The 22,690-nt window shown below is 35.5% G+C and overlaps 3 protein-coding genes across 3 annotated transcripts; 2 read left to right on the plus strand and 1 right to left on the minus strand.

Annotated features, from left to right (window-relative positions):
• The first annotated feature begins 4,375 nt into the window (after positions 1-4,375).
• On the plus strand, positions 4,376-7,837 carry LOC105253440 (DNA mismatch repair protein Mlh1). The gene is made up of 9 exons (XM_011261495.3): positions 4,376-4,596; positions 4,666-4,729; positions 4,792-4,991; positions 5,082-5,310; positions 5,414-5,615; positions 5,689-6,931; positions 7,015-7,078; positions 7,148-7,346; positions 7,430-7,837. Exons 1-9 carry the CDS (start codon positions 4,484-4,486, stop codon positions 7,720-7,722), a joined length of 2,607 nt encoding a protein of 868 aa, XP_011259797.1. The 5' UTR covers positions 4,376-4,483; the 3' UTR covers positions 7,723-7,837.
• A 91-nt stretch (positions 7,838-7,928) lies between these two features.
• On the minus strand, positions 7,929-9,715 carry LOC105253441 (grpE protein homolog, mitochondrial). Its single transcript, XM_011261496.2, has 4 exons — positions 9,533-9,715; positions 8,513-8,936; positions 8,339-8,422; positions 7,929-8,272 (listed from the first exon to the last, which is right to left on the minus strand). Exons 1-4 carry the CDS (start codon positions 9,619-9,621, stop codon positions 8,165-8,167), a joined length of 705 nt encoding a protein of 234 aa, XP_011259798.1. The 5' UTR covers positions 9,622-9,715; the 3' UTR covers positions 7,929-8,164.
• A 1,966-nt stretch (positions 9,716-11,681) lies between these two features.
• LOC105253442 lies at positions 11,682-21,448 on the plus strand. Its single transcript, XM_011261497.3, has 9 exons — positions 11,682-11,709; positions 12,856-12,944; positions 13,180-13,344; positions 13,433-13,549; positions 13,631-13,963; positions 14,056-14,624; positions 14,721-14,866; positions 15,123-16,489; positions 16,898-21,448. Exons 1-9 carry the CDS (start codon positions 11,682-11,684, stop codon positions 20,834-20,836), a joined length of 6,753 nt encoding a protein of 2,250 aa, XP_011259799.2. The 3' UTR covers positions 20,837-21,448.
• Positions 21,449-22,690: the final 1,242 nt, after the last annotated feature.

The following is a 22,690-nucleotide window of genomic DNA, read 5'->3' on the forward strand; positions in this document are numbered from 1 at the left end:
ATGAGATGAGAATAGTGAAAGTTTGTCGTATAGGGTAAATCGTAAATGCTGAAGCTGAATCACGATTGCTGATCCATCAACAGTGGTCTGCCTTCATGGATCAAGGCAGCCCATACCGTTTCTTATTCAACTTGCTTCTAATGTTCATAGTAATCATCCATGCATAAAACAATCATCATCTCTTATGGATGTTTGATTAATGTACAAATTTAGTATACTAATCAAAGTTGTAACATGAAACATATTTTTCTTTTGTGAAAGAGAAAACACCTGTCAACGATACTTATATAATATATTTATTTTTAAACTTAATTTTTTTTGCCAAATTTAAGAAATCAAATCTGCAAATTTCGCTTTTTAAATCCTTTCCTTCCTTTGCAGAAATCGCAAATCATGCTGTTTATTCCCATGTTATACACATTTTAGAAAGTCACTGATGCTGCAAAAAAAATTATGATGACAGGTGACATATCTTATTTGTAAAGAATGTCCGTGAAATATAAAGATACGTGTTGACATTTTCGCACAATAAATATATATTACTAATAATCAATATTAACAATGTACAACCAATATAGTTAGCGTTATGAAGAGAATTAAACAGAAGAAATTATGCAAAGAGAAAAGAGAAGAATTTGGAGCTATCGATTATCAATACTGAATCGAGTGAAATTTGAGAGTGATTTAAAAAAGAGAACGATTGATAAAGAATTTTTATTATAAATATCAACTAAAAACATAAACTGTGACGAACTAAAAAGTCGATATTATGATTCGATTAGTCCGCATTTGGTTCGGGAGATCAGAATGAATCAGATTGAATGATCAGATTGAATTCTTAACTATGTCGAACTGACACCATTGGCGCGACGTTGCAAAAACGGTATCTTTACGCAATAACGTCGCTTCTCTTGCTGCAATGTCGAGAAAAGAACGGGAGATGTGAGAACGAGGCTTCTGCAGAAAGTGCAACGAATAGCCCGATTATTATATTAAGTTGCAATAATAAATTATTAAAGACATTTCTACTCACATTAAAAACTACACTATTGTTTTCATCAAAGGCCTTGCAATTTTAGAAAATAATAGTTCTCGATAACACAATTATATAGATATTTTTTACCTAATTATAAATAAATAATTATAAATAAGAGAAAACACGGTGTGTCATTAAAGAAGATTAAATATACAGATGATACAACATTCTGAGGTATTTCAAGAAACATAGTTCTGAGATAAAAGGAGATTGTTACAGTTATCAGATGCGTTGAGAGCGATTACACTTCATTGTATCTGCGTAATCGCATGTTTGGCGCAATAATTCCATACAAACGTCCGCCCAGCTTCTTATAGAGGATTTATTCAGCAGTTGCTGATATTTCGTACTTTCACTCGAACACCTTGACCCGCGCACAATCGCATCACAATGCATAGACCTGCGTATAACAAGCTACACATATGCTCTGTTTATTAATTTTGCATTGCAAATCTTGAGCTTTTGTTATGTTATCGGAATCATACGTCACATATACATTCTAAGCATAAAAAAAAAGAAAAAGGAAAAAAACGTATAAATGATGAACGTCGAATAAAATGAGCTGATATTTATGTAGTAATCGAGAGAATTATAAGAATGAGGACTGCGAGTTCATCTTAATATCTGAATTTATTCAAAAATGTATTATTAGGATTAATCTTTATGCATAAAAAAATATTTCGCACATCTTCAGATTCCGAGATTAAATATGATGAAACGTTCAATTCACGAAACAAAATATGAGAGAAATTATTTCTATTCATTTTACATATATATTTCTTCGTTTTTAAGACTTTCGATGAAGCATGAATCCGCATCTCGGGATAAAGTCAGAATTGCCGGAAAAAGCCAATGAATAAAAAAAAATCAATTCCGGTAAATTCCGGTTTTTCTGAACTTTATCCAATGAAATAAACTGGTATAAACTATAGAAAATAACTAACATGTTTAACACTAAACTATATTTATATAAATTTATGCAAAAAGATTTTTTAATTAATAAAAATTATACTAATCATTATAATTTAAACAAAAAAATTAATCAATCTAATAATAAAGTCTTTTTTAGTTCAAATTAATATGTGAAATTTTTAAATCAAAAACTTTTGATATATTACTAAATTTTATAGTTAGTTTAATAAAAAAAATATAAGAGAATAATATAAGAAAAAAATATTCTCCACATCTATGCAGTAACAATAATTTTTAATTTGTTTCATTGTAAAACAAAAAAAAATGTTGTTTTTATAATCATTTTTAAAGCCCATTCCTAAAATTTCCTATTTAAATCTTATTTTAAGTTAAATTTAAAACGTTTTTTATATGTATCATATATCTATCATATATTTTATATCTATCATATTTTTTATCTTCAAGATGAAAGAATAATGTCAATGTTCAAATGTCTGTCATCTGTATATTCTCAATTTCACCATATGTTCCTTTATTCAACATTGTGTTATAGTCTTCATCTTGCAACTTCTCCAGAGACTATAAGACTGTGTATCAAAAGTAATTATTTATATGACAGCTTTTGATACATTAACTTTCATATATAGAAATCGATAAAGAAAGTGCCAAAAATTTTAATTAAAATTGCTTTGTCATATGCAAAAGCTGAATATGACAAAAGCATACGTAAGTTACATCTTGTAAGTTACAAATTTGAGATTGGCCAATCTTCAAATTAGTGTATATAAATCCAGAATTTTATTCAATTTATTGTATTTAAAGACAATATGTTCAAAATATCATGATATCATACCAAGCCACAATCTAATTGTTGCAAAGATATAAGGGATTCTTCTACATAATCAAGCTTGAATCCTTCTTGTGTGCTGTATTTATGATGTTCATTACTTCATATATCAATTCATCATTCACTTCCAACTCCTGCATCAAGTCTATTATAATATCTGTAATTAATATCGTAATTTGTCATATCGAGAAATATCTTTAAAAATTATATCATTTATCAATAATTACATGATGTGCAAAACTTTATTAATCAGTAAAACATAATTTACAAAAAATAGTCTTATAGCATTGCAAGATAGTTTATTATAAGATATTAAAATGATTATATTTCTTATAATAATGATCATATAACTAATTTATAAATACACACATATAAAAAAGGAGAAAACAAAATTATTGTTAACAAATATAAGGATTTTAAATTTATAGTGAGAAAAATATCATAAAATATTGAAACAAATATTATAAAAATTTTCTTTCTCTTCTTTGACTACAAATAACATGTAACGTAAGAAAACTACATGTAATGTAATGTAAAAATATTACAGCACAAAATTCCAAACACTGAAACGTATAATTGAACAAGATTTTAAGATTCAAAAATAAGATATAATTAGTTACTTTACCTCTTATCATCAATCGTGTCATAAATTTATATCGTAGCCAATCTTCTTCAAAAATATTTTTCATCACAAATATTCTTTCGAATTTTTTATAATAATCAAAATGGCACCAATTATTCACCAGATCAAGATAGTGGAGCTCTTCCTCGATTCTATCCTTGATGCTAATCTATCTCTTTTCGTGCAATATATTAGGTCAAGATTTTGATAAAACTTCCACAAGAAATTAGATGAATTCTTAAAATAATCAACACTGGTTTTGATTAAACTGAATTCTTCTCACGTCTTTCTAGTTGCGGATTTACCGCCGTCAAGTCAACACATGCGCACGCCAGTATTGTTAGAGAGAAGACTGAGAGATGTCATGGCCTGCTTTTAGGTGATACCTGAAAGCGATACTCCCTCTATGGACATTGACAACGTGGACATGAACTACAAAGCCAAAGTTCATGAATGTTCTCAGAGGGTAATATATAATGTGCGCAATTTCTGGTTTTGTTCCGTGCTATGTGCACGAAATACCGGTAGCACCAGTGCTGTACAAAGTCTTCTCTCTGATATATCTGATATTTCTGATTAATTCACTTACTCTTTGATATTTCTGATTAATTCACTTGCGAATAAATCATTTGATTAATCAAAATATGTTTGCCCCATGATTGTTTAAACAAACGTTTCGAAGTATTTGCAACGTCAAATGGATCGCATTTTATCAATAATAATTGCTGCGATATATTGGTAATTGGTGATTGGTGCGATTTAAATTTTTTTCTATTTAATATTTAAATATTGGCGCCAATTATACGACAAACTCCTCATATTAATGGCGCCAATATTTAAATATGAAGAGTTTGTCGAAAGTGCAAGAATTTTATAAAAATTCATCGAACATAAAACTTTTCACAACTTTTAGCTTAATTTGATTATCTCAATTGATGTATGAAATTAAATTATATTTTTAAAATATACATTTAATGCGTTCATATAACATACTTATAACAGATACCAAGAAGCAAGAGAGTCGTTTTATGGATAATTAAAAATCTATCAAACAATTTCGAGCAACATGTGTACGCCAGCGAAAATTAAAAAGTTAGATGAAATCGTGGTGAATAAAATCGCAGCAGGGGAGATAATCCAAAGGCCAGCAAATGCATTGAAAGAATTAATAGAAAATAGGTTAGTACAAATTGTGAGCTACATATTTTTTGTTACTATATTTACCAAATATTTGTTTTTATATCACAGTTTGGATGCCAAAGCAACAAATATACAAATTACTACAAAGGAAGGAGGCCTGAAACTATTACAGGTACTTGATATATAATTTATATCGGTAGAAATATTAGTCTATAATCATTTCTTTTCCTTTAGATACAAGATAATGGTACAGGTATTCGAAAGGAAGACATGGACATTGTATGCGAAAGATTCACAACAAGCAAGTTGCAAAAATTTGAAGACCTCAGTGCGCTTACAACGTTTGGATTTCGAGGAGAAGCTTTGGCTAGTATCAGTCATATAGCTCTTCTTACTATTACCACAAAAACAGCAGATGAAAAATGTGCCTATAAGTATGCAAATTTAATTTTTATCAAAATTCTATTACAAAAAAAAGTAATTCTCTTTGTGATATTAAAATTGTATTTGCTGCACAATTACAGAGCATCATATATTAATAGCAAGTTAAAAGCACCTCCAGCACCTTGCGCTGGAAATCAAGGCACTATAATAACAATAGAGAATCTGTTTTATAATGTGGCAACTAGAAGGAAAGCTTTATCAAATCCATCAGAAGAATTTAATAAAATTACAGAAATAGTTATGAAATATGCTGTGCATAATCCAACAGTAGGATTTACATTAAAAAAACATGGTGAATCAAGTGCACAGGTGAGATAAATCATTTACATGTATATCTGAAAAATGTATATCTTATATATAATTTATATTTTAACAGAATTATTTTCATATAATTGTTCTGTTATATTCTCAGGTCCGAACACCACATAATTCAACAAAACAAAGTAATATAAGAATATTGTACACCAATTCAGTTGCTCGTGAATTATTGGAGGTTGAGTTAAACGACGACACTTATAAGTTTAAGATGCAAGCTTTGGTGACAAATGCAAATTACACAAATAAACGAATGATGATGCTTCTATTTATTAATAATCGATTGGTTGATTCTTCTTGTAAGTTTAATCATGCATGTATCAATATTTTTCTTCTAATTTTTATATAAAATTTTTATATTTAACGTTTCAGCTATTCGTAAAATGTTAGAGGAAATATATTCCGTATATCTTCCAAAGAAAACCCATCCATGGTGTTATATATCTTTGGATATCAATCCACAAAATATTGATGTTAATGTACATCCAACAAAACATGAAGTTAGATTTCTTCATGAAGATACAATAATTGAAAGAATGAAATTTGCTTTAGATGAAAGATTAGCTGGTAACAGTGCTTCTAGAACATTTTATCTGCAAGCCAGGTTACCAAAAGTTGACATTAGCAAAGAAGTTCTAGAAGAAGTTTTACCGGAATATAATAAAGAAAATCCAGATAAATTGAAAAAAGTCCATGCTAAAGAAATGATTAGAACAGATTCGTCTGATCAAAAATTGGATAAATTTAATTTCACCATACATACTCCTTGCAAACATGATAGCAATACTTTCATAGAAAAATCAACTCGTAATGCAGAAACGGAATCTCTCAATATTGAAACTTCTTCAGAGGAGAATATATCTCATATTACTACGGAAAATCCATCCATTAATAAATGTCAACAAAAAGATTCTAATTTAAATATTACAGAACATAATTTTACATCATTATCTAAGATAGAGAGCTATATCGAAGAGACTTCAGTTAATACTTCAACACATTGGAGTAATATATCAGATATTAGAACTATAAGTTCACTGGAACAAAACACTTGTAATCCAAGTACATCTGTACAAAAAGATAAGCCAGATAATATTCGTTCAGAAAATACTATATATAATGTTACAGAATTTTTAAACGAAACAGTGGATGAATCTATGGAAGATAATTCTAGAGACATCATAGCTGATAAAGCTCGTAAGCGAGTGTATCAATATTTCGGAAATAAGGATATTATCGATGATAGAAAAAAAAATTTAGAAGAAGATAAAAAAGAAACTACATCGCAAAGTATAAACGATAATAAAAAAGAAGATGAAAGTTCGATATCCAATACAAATCAACCTGAAAGTAGTATAGATTCAATTGAAAAAACTGTTTCTGCTGATGATTCTCCAAAGTCTGCATCACAGTTTAGGTCATATTCTGTAAATAATTTTAGACACGAGGTAAAATTGACTAGTATTTTAAAATTACGAAAAGAAGTTGAAGACGAGTGTCACGAGGGATTAAGAAACATTCTCACCAATTTGACATTTGTCGGTTGCATTGATCAAATTTCGGCTTTAATACAAAGTGGAGTGAACTTGTACATATGCAATACAAGAAAATTAGCGTAAGAGAATTATTATTATATTCAAGAAATTAAACATATAAATTTATTTAAAATTAATTTTAATATACATACATTTGTTTTAGAGAGGAGCTTTTTTACCAGATTATGCTTTATGATTTTGCAAATTTTGGTGTCATCAAATTTTCAGTATGTATTTCAGATGAAATAAATTAAAAACATGCTTTATAGCTATCTAATACAGAATTTAATTTTCAGGAACGGATATCGCTATTTGACTTAGCAATGATTGCTTTAGATTCGGGAGAAACTGGTTGGACAGAAGAGGATGGACCAAAAGATGAATTGGCAGCAAGGGTAAAGGAGTTGCTTTTGGAAAAAGCAGATATGATGAACGAATATTTTTCGATTGTTATGGATAAAGTAGGAAATTTAAGATCGTTGCCAGTGTTGTTAGGTATGTGCATAAATTAATATCAGATAATATTATATTTCCAAATATTCTCAGAAAAATTGCACATGTTGCTAATAATATTTCAGATAAATATTTTCCATATGAAGCAGAAATTCCATTGTACATAATGCGACTGGCAACTGAAGTTAATTGGAGAAAAGAACAAGTGTGTTTTCAGAATATTTGTCGTGAAACGGCAAAATTTTTCAGTTATATCAATCCAAAACCTGAGACGCACGATTGGAAATATATAACCGAACATGTTTTATACTCGGCGATTAAAGAAAGTTTACTTCCACCAAAACATTTTGCTCATGATTCAACAATATTACAAATAGCCAGTTTACCTGATTTGTATAAAGTATTCGAGAGATGTTAAAATATACTATTAAACATACAAAAGTACAATACAATTTGCAATTAATGTGCCATGACAAGAACTGAATTAAGATAAAATCAAGTGTATTTTAAACACTATCAACTTATAATTTATATTTTTGTGATATCATTTTTTTTATATCAAGATGTTATATAGAATATATACATTTTTATTATGTGAAATTTGTGTAATATTTATCATTATCATTGTATATTATTTATTCCTCTGATGAAATCAAATTACATGTGACAAAAAGACTATATTTTAAAAAACAATTTTTTACATATTTTGTACATATTACAACATAGTAAGAATCTTTATGTAATAGTAACACATTATATTTCCTTTGCTAATTCTTGTACAGTTTGTGGAATATCAATATTTTATCAGGTTTTATATTTATAATTTGTAAAACATAGAAAATGAATATTTTGTTAAATAATTATCCTTTAGCGACACCTACTAATGCTGGTCTTACTATTCTTTCGTGCAATTTGTATCCTATTTTTGATACAACTACAATTGTTCCAGGCTCTTTGCCTTCAACCTCCTGAAAATTTTTTTTATTATTTCAAAATTATTATATAATTATTTATCAAAGTTGCACAAATCTTACTTGTTGAAATAATGCTTCGTGTTCATTAGGATCAAATTTTTCATTTATTGGGTTTAACGAAATTAGACCATGCTTCTTGAAAACCTAAAATGAAATAAAAGAAAAATAATATTTAACAGCCTAGATACATTATGAGAAAACATTTTTGAGCTGATATATTGACAAAGTGCTTACTTTATGTAATTGAGCTTCTGTCATTATTAATCCTTCATATAAACTTTTCAAATGTGGGTTCTTTTCTGTTAGTTCAGCTTTTGGTACACTCTCGGTAGCTTTTCCCAATATATCAGCTACATCTAAAAGATCTTTACAGAAACCTTGAATACCAAAAAGTTTGGCATCATGAATCTGTTTGGTGAGTCTAATTCGAATATTTTCTCCTTCAGCCAATGCTCTCTTATATTTATCTTCAAGAACATCTTTAGATTCTTTAAGTTCAGCAAGCTCTTTATTGATAAGTTCAAGTTCTGTCTTAATCTTCTCTGTAGCTTCTTGCTCTACTCTAGGAGGTACATTAGCAGCATCAGGTTTTTTCTCTTCCGTTATTGTGCCATAATATTGTTTCTGCCAAGAAAATGCAGAAGATACTTGTGACAACCTAAAATTTTACATTTTATCCATATAATAAAAATTTAATATAACTATGCAAATAAAAAATTGTTGCAAATAATTATTTAATCATTTTTTTACAATTCAAATATTTATGTACAAAAAAGAATTAGGAACTTTTATTCTAGCATATTCAATCTATACATATTTCAAAATGGTAAAAAAAAATTCTTTATATTTAAAAAAAATTGCTTAAAAATATCTAGACGTTACAAAAAAAAGTATTGAATATTATGTTTATTATTTTATTGGATTATTAAATAATAGAAAATTTATTTAGTAAAATTAATCTTTAAAATTATTTAGTAAAATTAATCCTTAAAATTAATCTTTAGTTTCTGTTATTATGATGCAATTACACCAATGTAAAAGAAGTGTAGATTCTAAAATACCAGATATTTCAAGAAAATTAAATAACAAATATTATTTAGTATCAACTGAAAAGAATTATGTTACGTGTCATTAGGAAATATAATTGGATAAATGATAAATAGTATTAACCAAGAGTTAACCTCAATTCGGTATACGATCTTGCAACAAGCAATCAGTCGCAACTCGCGCCAATAAAAAATAACAATATTATACCTGTGTAAATTCCTCTTATTTATTTGATATAAATTATCAATCGTCAAGCGACTAAATCGCATCGCAGCCGGTATAACGATCGACGTCATGATTCACTACTCGCGAAGCTCAACAAAATCTTGGGGAACGGATGATGAAATACGACAATCAACAACGATCATGGGGTCAGAGAATAAAGGTGCAATTTCATTGACGCTAAAAAGTAGCATCAACCATTGGTTGAACAAAGAAGCAACTATTTACTTCTTTGTTCAACCAATGGTTGACGCTATTTTTTAGCGTCAATGAAAAGGCCGTTTAATAGCCACATTCAGCGGACTCAACAGTTGGGCAACATTACTAGCTTTTTCGATGTAACTCGACACTGATTGGTCGAACCTGAAAGTAGAGACCAATCATATTCGATTGCTTAGCGGTTGAGTCCGCTGAATGCAGAAAGATGTCGCGACTGATTCAACCAATGACTGCGTTCAGCAGAAAAAGCTCCTTTGCACTGTTGTAAAATTCGTGAGCCTGATTGGTGCATGCTCTTAATTTTGATTGAATCTAAGAGCATACATCAATCAGATTCACGAATTTTACCACAGTTGCGAAGCAGCTTTTCCTGCTGAACGCAGCCAATGGCCGCATTCAGCAGACTCTACCACTAAGTAGCAATCGAATATGATTGGTCTCTACTTTCAGGTCCGACCAATCAGCGTCGAGTTACATCGGAAATCTAGTAATGTGCCCAACTTGAGTCCGTTGAATGTGACCAATGAAATAATTCGACCAATGGCCATTCAGCAGACTCAACAGTTAGGCAACATTACTAGATTTTCCGATGTAACTCGACGCTGATTGGTCGGATCTGAAAGTAGAGACCAATCATATTCGATTGCTACTTAGCGGGTGCTTTCCATTTAGCGACACAAGTCGGCACAAGTGTCATTCTATCTTTTTTCAATAAATAACAATAAACAAAGATAGAATGACACTTGTGTCGACCTGTGTCGCTAAATGGAAAGCACCCAGCAACTACTTGAATCCGCTGAATGCGGTCAATGATAATTGGACCAATGAGAAACCAGCGGTAGTGGGAATTTAACGCGGCTGTTGAAAGTCACTAGAGACCCGCAGGGTCTCTAGTGACTTTAAACGTCAGTCGACCACGCATCTGTGTACTACGCATCGCCGGGTATACGCCCGCGGGTTGCAGTTGTTGCTGCATACTTCGCGCTAGTCCGTGTACCGTTTATCCGCGGTGCGCAGTGTCCGCGCGTAATCGTGCTAGGTCGGGTCAGGTCAGGGGGATATCGTCGACAACACGGGGATACGAGAAGCACGCAGCGTCATCTCCCCGGACACGCGACAAGAGAGGAGTCTCCCGCCTTTTCGACGAGAAAGAAGCTAGTCGACGCGAAGCGCGCGTCGCTTCGTGGCCGCTCTCGTTCGGCGCGCGCGTCATCGCCGTCGCCGTCGTCCCCCGTCGTCGCTGAAACGTAATTCGGAGTGGAAGAGAGCTAGAAGCGGGGACCCTAGTGTTGGTAGCGGCTCATGGTTATGTGTCTCGCGTCGTCGCGCGTCCCGATCGGGATGATCGAGCCGCACGATCGTCGTCGCTTCGCGGCGAGATAGATCGGCGCCGACCAGCTCCGCTCGCGTCCTCCGGTCGGCGAGCTATGCGAGCCCGCGAACGCGCCACGCTCGCGCGCGCCTACCGGGACTACCGCTACGAGTGTCATTCACCGCTGACGTGCTCCATCCCGGTGCTCTGAGATACGGGCTCTGCTCCGCGCGACTTACACGTACCACACTCCCGCACATACACATACACACATATATATATATATATATTACATATATATATATATATGTATGTATAATATATATACGCATTATATATATATATATGCTCCACCGCTGGGCGGAAGTGTTTTGCTCGATCCTCCTCGTCGCACGCGCAGTCCGTACGCTCTACGGGGGCCTCTAGATCGTCCCTCTCGCTCTCGCCCTCCCCCGCCGCTGCTGCGGCGCCGGCCTACCGAGGAAGGCGATCCGCGCTCGCTCCGTTCCTGCGCTCCGACTCTCGAACGTCGACCAGCGTCGAGCTCCCGTGTCCCGCCCTGGACACCCTGATTCGTCCGGTTCGCCCGCCACACGACGGGTTATGTTTCCTACTTTCATCGGGATCCTAGGTGAGTCGATCGGACGCACGGAGATCGTGCCCCGAAACGCCGTCCGATAATTTCCGTAGATGGTTTTTTTCTCTTTTTTTTTCTTTTTTTTTCTTCCAATATATAAGAGCGAAATAGTGTCAATTGAAATAGTAATGTGAGTTGAAATAGTGTCAGGTCTTTGTGTGTAGAAGCAGATATATTTTTTGATCCTCTCTCTTTCTCTTTCTCTCTCTCTCTCTCTCTCTCTCTCTCTTTCTCTGAGTGTAGAATCAGACTTCTTTTATATTCTTTGTATATTCTGTTTATTATAATCATGTGTCTTAAATGTTTAAGCTGAAGGAGGTATAATCTTTAGAAAGAGCTTTTTATTGAAAGTGTAAATACTGTCAATTAGAAACTTGATTCTTTATTAAAGAAGATTTCTCTTTTAAAGTCTTAAATTTTTCATTATTAACAGGTTAATGTAGTTTTGATGTGTTCACGGTTATATGAAAAATAATGACAGGAAATTATTCAATTATTCAGTTCACTATTAAAATCTTCATTATGCCTACATTTTCATATCTTTTACAATTAAAATTGATAGAATATGAAGATGTACATGAAATTGATATGTATATATCAAATGAATACAAATTAAATGAACATTAATTATCATAAATGAATGATTGTGTCTGAACAAATTAAATCAAACTCTGTTGTAAATATGCAAAGAAACTGTACTGAAAATATTTAGAAAAAATCTTGTAGAAAGAAAATTGTGTTCATGATGCAATCATTCCCATTTTATAATTAAAAAACATCACACTTGAATTTCTAATTTTAGATATATTATTTATTTTTTCTTTTTTCCTTTACATCTAATATTTAAGAAATTAAATAAAGGAATGCTATATATTTGTATTTAATAAATAAAATATAAACAAAAGAAAATATATACGATGAAATATTAAAAAAAAATTATTTTTCAAACATTTAAACAGAAAATAATATCTTAAATTCAAAATTATTAATAGTTACTATCTTATCAAATAATTTTAAAATTTTAAGTAATTTTATTTATATTTTGTAAATATGATATACAATTGCATCAATTATTTTCAATTAGAAACAAGATTAAGATTAAGAAACTTTTTTTTTTAACCACTTTTTTATTTTTCTTAGACATTCAATCGTGGTGGGAGGTGCCAAGTATAGCACATTTTTGCTCATTATTTAGAGCTGCCTTCAATCTTCTGGATTTTGATATTGAGGTATCTAATGAATGAAATGCTAACTCTTTCTTATGAGTAAGCAGTAGTTATAAGACCTGTTTACTATACTGCTTCAGTCTTATTTATACAATAAAATAGTTGCCATTGCTTCAGCTTTACTGTTATAATATATCTGGCTTATATATCATTTTGTTTTCTTTTCTTATTTTTTTTATTTTGAATACTATATAAAAATTATATGATGTATTGATATATTAAGGTTATTAAATTGTAGGATTTAGAAGAAGCTTTATTAACGGACGGAGGTACCGAAGGACGACTGCTTCAGGAACTAATAGTGAAATTATTGGAAGGTTGTTTGCCAAATGACACTCGCAATGATATCTCTACTTTTAATTATCAGATGTTTCTACGTAGACTTTTTCGAAAGAAATGTCAAGTAAGTATTATCCATTATTGCGCAATGTAAAATTCTCAATTGTCAATATTGTCAATGAGACTAAAACACACTTTACACATTTATACAGGAATACAAGTGCGAAAATCCTTTCAATACAGATGTAGATTTTGAATTATTACCGCTTCGTCAAAAAGTAGAAATATTACGCGCGCTCTGTGACTTCAGGCTAGACGCCGAAGACGTAGTATGTATTTAATTAGTATGAGAACTTTTATATATATGAGAGCAATATTGTAATTAATTAATAATATAATATCAATAACAGGAGCAATCGTTAAGTAACTTGGACTCGGATAGTTTGCGAGTCGAACCTTTGGGACATGATCGTAAGAATTCTGCCTATTGGTACTTCTACGGCACTCGATTGTACCGGGAGGATTACATTGATAGTTCAAATAGTGCCTCACACAAGCAGAAAAGTAAGCCAAAGGACAAAAAGCGTAAGAAACGACGGAACAGAGTGGCGAAAGAGGAAGAGGAAGAGAAGGAGGAAGCTAGTTTAATAGACGGCGAAAACAAGGGACGAGAGAGCGTTTGGCAAGTTGTGTGTTTTACTCAACAGGATTGGAGCAGATTAGTTGAAAAATTTCGTGACTCGGTAATGATTATTCTTGTCTTAAAAAGAAAAAAGTGTGTTATGCAATTTTTTATCGCAGAATTGAAAATAAAATTATTACTTTATATTCCCAGGAATACGATACCGAGCAGAAACTTTATCGTACATTATCCGAAGACTTTATGCCAGAAATACCAAAATTGTTCGAGCTGAAAGAGAAGCAGCAACGGCGTAAACTATTACAACGTAATAGTTCGCGAGTGCTTCGTAGTCAAGAGCCTACGACGCAGATGGATGCAGTCATGGTCAGATCTAAGATTAAGACTAAAACAAACAAAGGGACTAAAAAGGGGACACAACAAAGTTCAAAATCTTCTTATATTAAGGAAGATACTTCTCCGCCATTACCGACACCACCGATTCAGAAAAAAGGACGGCAGACAAACAATTCTTTGGCATCAGCCGTTGGCCAAATTGTAATTCATACTAGAGATGAGGTAGAAGATTTAGAAAAGAAAAAGGGTATTGGCACTCAAAGTGATGGTAATTATGTATCTTGTAATTATGGATACAAATATGGCTATTCGTTCAGAATTGAAGAAGAGGAACGTTGTGTCGGAATGCACAAAGTTCTCGAAAGTATTAAGGATCATGTGGATGCCTGGCCATTTATCGATCCCGTGGATGAAGAATATGCGCCAAGGTATATATTTCGAATTATATAAATGTTAAAAGTAAAAATAATATTTAATCTAATGCGCGTTTTAAATTAACAATATTATATAAATAATGTTTATAGATATTACAGTGTCGTACGTAAGCCTATGGATCTTAGCACTATGGAGGAGAAATTGGAAGGTGGTTCGTACAAAAGTTTAAGTCAATTTAAACATGATTTTCGGCTTATCGTTGACAACTGTAGACAGTACAATGGCTCGGATAACGGTTTGTAATTCTTTTTTTTCTAATTGTCTTTAAATTTATATATGTCCATTATATGTCTATTTTAATCTTGCATTATTTACAATTGTATAAATTTACATTGACTTTTACATTTTAATTAAATAAATATTTTGATAATACACTTTTATATATTATGCTAATATATATTATATATATTAATATATATGATAAAACATAAAAATATAATAATGTATATATTGTATATATATTTTATTATATTATTATATATATTTTATAGAATATACGGAAATGGCGATTAATCTTAAGGAAGCTTTTGATAAAGCCGTGAGTCGATATTTAGAATCGGAGACATCCAGCGACGAGGATCCTACATCTCTTCGATCATTAGCCGGAACACCTACGTCTCCGTCATATCCTCCACGTCATTTATCTTCTTCGCATCATAACACACGTAAACGTTCGAAGAAATCAACCAAAAAGTCTAAATCGTATAAATCCGAGAGTAGAACAAAGTCTAAGAATAACGAGAAAGTAGATGAAGATGAAAAGAGGAGTAAAAGTATTAAGGTTGCAAAGAAGAAAAGAGGAAAGAAGAAGGGTAAGAAAGTAAGAGAAGAAGAATTAGATGAGGATGAGGAAGAACAGGAAGACCAAGAGAGTGAAGGTGCAATATCCGGGACTAGTATTGTAGCGTCGAAAAGAAGAAAAAACGTTGATGTAAATAGTTTACTTAAAACCAAAAAGCTATCTAAAGAATCAGAAGAATTGAAAATGTCGAATAAGAAAGGGAACAAGGAGCGACATCAATCGAAAAAGGACTCGGAAATTGTACTATCTGCGAAAGAAACGAAAGAAAACAAAAAGCGGAAAGAGGACTTTGAGGAAGATTATGAATCTCCGGTAAAAAGCAAAAGTAGAAAAATAGAAAAGAAAGAACTCGAGGAAACTGGAATATTAACAGACAACACTAAGAAAGGTAAATTAAAAAAGATTGAAATAGAAGAAAGTGATGCAGTATTTGAGGAAGATAAGAAACAATCTTCCCATGTCAAAACGAAAAAGAATCGTAAGAAAGAGAAGACGAATTCAAAGACTGCAACAAAGGCTGATGAAAAATCTGACAAGATTCATACAAAGCAAAAAGATAAGAAATCAAAACAAAAAAAGAATGAAGGATTAAAGAACGGAGAGTTAAAAAAACAAACGGATCCCAAAGATATAGGATTAGAAAGCACTTTAGACTCAAAGCATACTCACATCTCCAAAAAGCTCTCTACGTTAATCGGTAATAAAGACGTGGATTCGCTTGATAGTTTAAAGGATAAGATAAGCGACAGAAGACGTGAGGAAAAACTGAAAAACGAAAAAGAGAAGCAGAGAAAAACGGTAAAAAGCAACACCCTCACATATTCAATAAAAGTGCCTTCAATCAGTAATATTTTCCACGACAATGATAAAGATAACGCAAAGCGATCAAAGTCGAAAAAAGGTACGAAGGAAGATAAAACTGTGGATGCAGATACAATTAAAAAAGAATCTGAAATCAATGAGAATAAGAAAGCTGTTCATGCTAAACATACCAAAGGAATGGAAGAGAATTCTACGATTCAAGCATTAAATCAAGCAACAGAGAAAACACTTCATGTAAGCTTACGAAAAAATATCACTTTTAAGATCTTTTATTGGAAAATAAATACGGATAAATATGCACACAAGATGATAAATTATAGATATAAGATATTGAGATTGTTATTTTGAAAAAGATAAAATTTTCGTGAACATATGTGAAGGTAATTTTAGAGTTTAGAAATATTTATAATTCTTTGATATATGTCAATAAGTTTTTTTATAAAATATTTTATTTATATCTACTACAGAATAATTTTTTTTTATATTTTAATAATTTCTCATTAATAATATATATATATAATTATAACTATATATTGATTCCAAAGCGTTTGTTATAAAAGGTAAATTACATCTTTGTTTCTTCAAATTTTATTTATATTTTTATTTATATATGCATATTAATTCGGCTATTGCGTGCGACAGGATATCAACAAATGGCTTGATGATGCGCCCAAACTCTGTGGATTTTCCTCCGGCAGTGATTCTCCGGTACTTCACATTCCTCCAATCGAGTCCGGTCGATCGGGATCGAAGGCAGAGGTTACTACACGTAAGAGACCGAGCTCCATCAAAATATTTGGTCCTCATGGACCGAGTCGGCCGAAGAAGATACAGCGTACGATCGACCGTTTGCAACCCGGGAAGAGTAAGGGAAATTTGCTTTTGAAGAAACCGCTCAATTTACCCAATGCCAACACCAATGATACAGCGGCACACCCTGCTAATGATAACGATCAATCGAGTAAGGATCTTGACGAGGAACCAAAGCTCAGTTTAGGTACCGTGTTGAAGAATGTGGACTCTATACATTTGATCTGCAAAAGTTTGGTATCGTCGCCCAATCTTTCAAACGATGACGAGGAGGAGGATCGCGCCCTTACTCCGTCTAATGTTAAGGAGGAAAAAACATTGGGCGTTAAGGGTACGAAGACATCAAGTGCAGCGGAGGATAAAGAAACGATTCAACCTAAGAATACGGAGGAGACGCAGAAACCAAAGTCCGCTACGCCGAATTTGAGTGCCTGGTTCAAAGCCTTTGGAGCGCCAAAATCAAAAAAGAAGGACGAGGAAGTGGAAGAGACCGCGGCGACGAAGAAAGACGGCGATCTACAGGAAGTGTTTTGCGGCAGGCAACGACGACTGAGCACTGGCGGTAGTAGTGTTAGTGAATCGGTGTCTAGTTTCTCTCAGGAATCACCACCGGCGATTCCACGAGCTGCTCGTTCTCCGCAATGTCAACCCGCGATGACTCCAACCGAGCCGATAAGAGGCGCGGGATTTTATCAAGACGCACTGTCGACCGGGAGTAGTCCGTATAACAGTCCTTATTACGCGACGCCACCGAGATACAGCGCACAATTGCCACCGACGCCATCTCCGCAAAATCCTCATCCTTTATCACCAGCCTATCCGTCGTCCTACGAACAACAATCGCCTGTTTATCCTCAGGTACACGCGCAACCACCGTATCAATCGCCGTATCAGAAAACTTCGCCCCAGGAGAATCCCAACGAAGCGTATTCGCAAATGTCGCCGCAACGCTTTCCGCAACAATTGCCTGCCAACAATCAAAATCAGTCTCCCGTTTATCCGCAACACTCTCCGCAGCCAGTTTATCCTCAACCGTCAGCTCGGACACCCCCGTCAAACTACTCGCAACCCTCTCCGCAACAGCCACCTACGCCGAATTATTCGCAACCATCTCCGCAGCAGAATGCAGTCGCTAATTATTCTCAGCCTTCTCCTCAGCCGGTTGCCAATTATGCGCAAGCTTCTCCGCAGCAGCATTCACCTTACTCGCAATCCTCTCCTCAAACACCGCCGAATTACTCGCAACCGTCTCCACAGCAGCAGCAGCAGCACTCTCCATATGCGCAATCCTCCCCTCAACAGTCCGCTGGATACGGTCGTCTTTCGCCGCAGCCACCACCCGCGAACTATTCTCAGCCCTCGCCTCAACCACCCAATGCTTACTCGCAGCCGTCTCCTCAGCCGCCAAATTTTTCTCCTCAGTCATCGCCGCAATCACGCTCCGCCAGCTATTCGCAACCGTCACCTTCGCAACCATTAAACTCTTCGTACCCGACTCCTCCGCAATTAGATCGAAGCTACTCGCAATCATCGCACCAGCAGCAACAAATGCAGACTTTCGCTCAACACGCTTCTCCGCAGACGCAAACGTCTCCGTTTTCCGAGCCATCGCCGCAGAATAGTCCGTATTCGCAATCGTCGCCACAATCGCTGACCAATTATTCACACCAGTCGTCCCCGCAACAGCCGCCAACCTACTCGCATCCGCTACACTCGCCGCAGACACCGCCAAATTATTCGCAGCTTTCGCCGCAACAAACACCCGGGCCAGCAACGGCGACGAATTACTCGCAACCGTCGCCGCAACAGTCTCGAAATTACCCGCAATCCTCACCTCAACGAAAGGCCGCGTGCAATCCAGCTGCACCATCGCAACAATCGCCCAGTTACTCGCAGCCTTCTCCCCAACAGACGGCCAATTATTCTCAGCTTCAACCAAAAAGCTCCGATGAGTATCCCGCGGCCGCGGCGCCATCGGCAAGTTATCCTCAGGATTTCAAGCAAAATCCCACGTACGTTCAACAGTCACCTACGATATCGTCGTCGGTGAATGAATCCGATCACCGGACGGAATATCTAAAATCTAACGCTACCGAAAAGCCGGTGACGGGCGATCAACAGAGGAGCTTTCCCGTTCAATCGGAGTCGTCGTTGAATCTAAATGCCACGAATCATCAGATCTATCAATCACCGAGTCAATATCCGCCAACGTATCCGAATAGTTTCTCTAACGTCGAGCTTCAGAGATCCGTTTCGAGACACAGCGGCGGCCAGCAACAGACGCAGCAGCAATCAACGCCGCAGGAATCGCGGGCCAGCTTTATGGAGATCCAGCCACGCGGTGGCTATCTTGGCAAAACAGCACCGTCCAGCAACAGCGGGGAACAATTACCCGCGCCTTCGCCGAATCAATTGCGGGCATTCCAGGAGAACTTGACGACAGCCCACGAATCACTTTATCCGAGTGGTTTCCAAGCTGGTTACCCGCTACCGCCATCGAATTCACGCCCGGTGTATCCTAGTCCACATTATTACGATGCCGGCTCCAAGCCCGTTAGCGGGGCATCTGGCAGCCCCACTGGTAATCCGCCTCCAATGAAAAAACGCGCGTATGAACCACCACCCAGTGGTGGCGGTGACGCGTCCAGTTCGCGCGGCTTGTCGGAGAACACGACGACGCGTTCGAATCAAGAACAATTTCCGAATTTCGATCCAATAATGGCTCTACCTCAATCGGAAGTTTCAGTTTCTGTCAGTCAATACGATGGCACACCGTTCGTCGGCGGCCTGGCTGATTCCATGGCGGCTAATCCAGCGTACGCACGACTCAGCCTCGGTCTCGTAGGTCGGACACCATCGGATCGCAAGGACCAACAGCAACAACAGCAACTATTGACCATCCCACGTCCGCCGCCAGCGACGAAGCCGGAGCACCTCGCTGCTTACGGTCGCGGTGCCGCGACTGGCGCGGCTGAGCTCGAGCAGCTGAATCTGCTGCAGAGTCTGGCACAGAAGAACAGCCAGGGTATTCTGGCGATATCGCGAGGACGGGGCGAGGGTGACGCGCGGACCGCGCCTCCCGCGGCCACGATGACGCCGTCCACCGCGACGCCGTCCAAGACGAAGAGGAGCCGGAAGAGCAAGCATCCTCAGCAGCAGGAACAGCAAAACGCAGCCGTTGTTACGGCCGTCACGACGACCGCCGTCGACCAGCAGCAGGCGGCGGGCATAGCCGCTTTCCCGCAGTACGTGGCCGCCGATTCCATCGGCGCCCTGAAGACAGCAGCCGCGGTCCCACCCGCCGGCAGTGCCTTCAACTTTGCCGCGTCCACCAGTGGCGCAGCCGCCGCGGCGCCCTTCGCCTACGACAAGGATGCTACCGCAGCGGCCGCGTTCGCCTTCCTGACGGACGAGTTTCGCAATCCGACCAGCTATTACAATATGGCTCTACGACAGCAGCAGCAGCAGCAACAGCAGCAGCAGCAGCCGCAAGTGGTGCCGCCGACCGTGTCGAATGCCTCGGGTCAGTCGACGGCGTGCAACAAGCTCGGGAATCAGCCGCCCAGGAACTATCCGCCGCCTCATCCGTTTCTGCATTCGGCCGCCGCTGCCGCCGCCGCCGCTCAAAGATCCTACGTTTCGCCGGTCTCCGCTTATATGACTCCACACGGGCCCAATCTTATGGATCAAGCTGCCTATCAGCAGTACATCCACTCGCTGTACACTCTTCAACCACCTCCACCGCATCACCACAGACCATCCTGGCTTTAGCCGCTAAGATTGCTGGAAGATCGATTCATAATGATGACAAATTAATCTTCCTGGTGGGATGGACCTCGGAATGTAACCTGGCGATGTTATCAAAGGACGAGGAATTGTTTGAAACAAATCTATCGTCGTGATGATCGTTAATTGAAAGTCTCTTGGCGAGCACGCGAGAGAGCAGTATGAGCCCCTTCGTTTCATTTTTTTCATTTTTTTTTTCATTTACAAGGGACATCCTCCTCGCGACTTGTCTTTTTTATTGTTTTTTACGCAATTGACGGCGCAAGACTCTTTACGAAGCTAGATAAATAGATGTTTGTAAATTTCTTTGACTGTAGCTTCCTTTTTTACAAATAACCGACTAATTCGAATGTACCTTTGACATTTTTACACCGTTCGAAAAGAAGTCTAGCTTCTATCTGATATAAAAAGAAAATAATCTGTACATAAGGGACAAGTCTACTTTCGATATAGGAATTTTTGATAGTTTTCTAAAGTGAGACCGACAGGTTTAATAGCTCTAATTAAGTTAAAACCGCTAACGTCGAGAGTATGTCGATCATATGTCTATCAAAAGTTCCTCCGTGCAAAATGTTGGATAAAATATATTTGGAATAACAAGAGTAATATATATATATATATATATATATATATATATATATATATATATATATATATACACGGAGAAAATTTTTTTCTTAAATTTTAATATTTTAAAATTTTATTATAAATTTTCTCATGTTTTTAGTAATCTTGGGACATTACTTGGCTATGTAAATATTATAGATAGTTGCATATAGTAAAAAATTACACGAATTTCTTTATAAATATAGACTAAGTAATTTTTTAATATTATCAATTATCAATAGAAAATATAATATTGTATTTATAAAATTGATATTTTATATTTTTCTTTATTTTATATTTCCATTATTTAATACTCTTTCTATTATTGCATTTCCTTTAATAAAGTAAAACTTTATCTCTTTTTAAAAATTCATTTAATTATTAATAAATTATTAAGTTTACAAAATAGTTTGTAATCAAATTTAATTTTGTATTTAATATTTTATTATATATTATAATAAAAGTTTATTATATTTACATATATATTATATATATATATATATATATATATATATATATATAATTTATATATATTATAATAAATAAAAATTATATAAAATACTTTAAAATGCCACGTTGTCCCGCGATTACCATAATGTTTAGAGTAAATTTTAAGGGAAAAAAATTCTCTCTATGTATGTATAAATACTTACTGTATTCGTATGCAAATGCATTTTATCCAACATTACTTCTCATGTTGACAAACGCACGCGCGAACGAATGTATGTCTTGTCGATATGTGTGTGTGTGTTGAAAAAAAAAAACGGAATTATTCAGATTAATTAGTGACAGACAAAACCCTTGTAGCTCCGAGGTTCGGGTCCATGATTCGCTGAGTGTCATCTAGCTGTCGATTTTGCGTTGATTCTCGATTCAATCCGACTTATAGATTAATTGTCGATCTTAGGAAGCGTATAGAAGAGCGCGGGACATTTTTGCGAAACCGAAGAGAATTTTTGTGTATAATAAATATCGAGCGAACTCTGTTGCTGGTGTATGTTATGTAGATTACTTAACATTGTAAGGCTCTAGTATGTAAGAATTAGGCTTTCTTTGTATATATAAAACACATATCTCGCATAGAAAATATGCTCCATGTAAAGGGAGAACTGCAAGATCTGGGACGGATCCGATCGCGATAAGAGACAAGGATGTTGAAAAAGGAGACGCATATACGATAGTATATAACGAGATTACCGAAATATATATATATATATATATATATATATATAT

This window comes from Camponotus floridanus, unplaced genomic scaffold (genome assembly GCF_003227725.1).
Source record: "Camponotus floridanus strain SB8 unplaced genomic scaffold, Cflo_v7.5 scaffold38, whole genome shotgun sequence".
NCBI lineage: Eukaryota > Metazoa > Arthropoda > Insecta > Hymenoptera > Formicidae > Camponotus > Camponotus floridanus.

Coding starts and splice junctions, on each gene's coding strand:
- LOC105253440 (XM_011261495.3), top strand. CDS start 4,484: ATGTGTACGCCAGCGAAAATTAAAAAGTTAGATGAAATCGTGGTGAAT. Junction 4,730..4,791: donor GAGGCCTGAAACTATTACAG/GTACTTGATATA, acceptor CTTTTCCTTTAG/ATACAAGATAATGGTACAGG. Junction 5,311..5,413: donor ATGGTGAATCAAGTGCACAG/GTGAGATAAATC, acceptor TTATATTCTCAG/GTCCGAACACCACATAATTC.
- LOC105253441 (XM_011261496.2), bottom strand. CDS start 9,621: ATGACGTCGATCGTTATACCGGCTGCGATGCGATTTAGTCGCTTGACG. Junction 8,937..9,532: donor AATAAGAGGAATTTACACAG/GTATAATATTGT, acceptor GTAAAATTTTAG/GTTGTCACAAGTATCTTCTG. Junction 8,273..8,338: donor ACGAAGCATTATTTCAACAA/GTAAGATTTGTG, acceptor AAAAATTTTCAG/GAGGTTGAAGGCAAAGAGCC.
- LOC105253442 (XM_011261497.3), top strand. CDS start 11,682: ATGTTTCCTACTTTCATCGGGATCCTAG. Junction 13,345..13,432: donor TTTTTCGAAAGAAATGTCAA/GTAAGTATTATC, acceptor ACATTTATACAG/GAATACAAGTGCGAAAATCC. Junction 14,867..15,122: donor GTACAATGGCTCGGATAACG/GTTTGTAATTCT, acceptor TATATTTTATAG/AATATACGGAAATGGCGATT.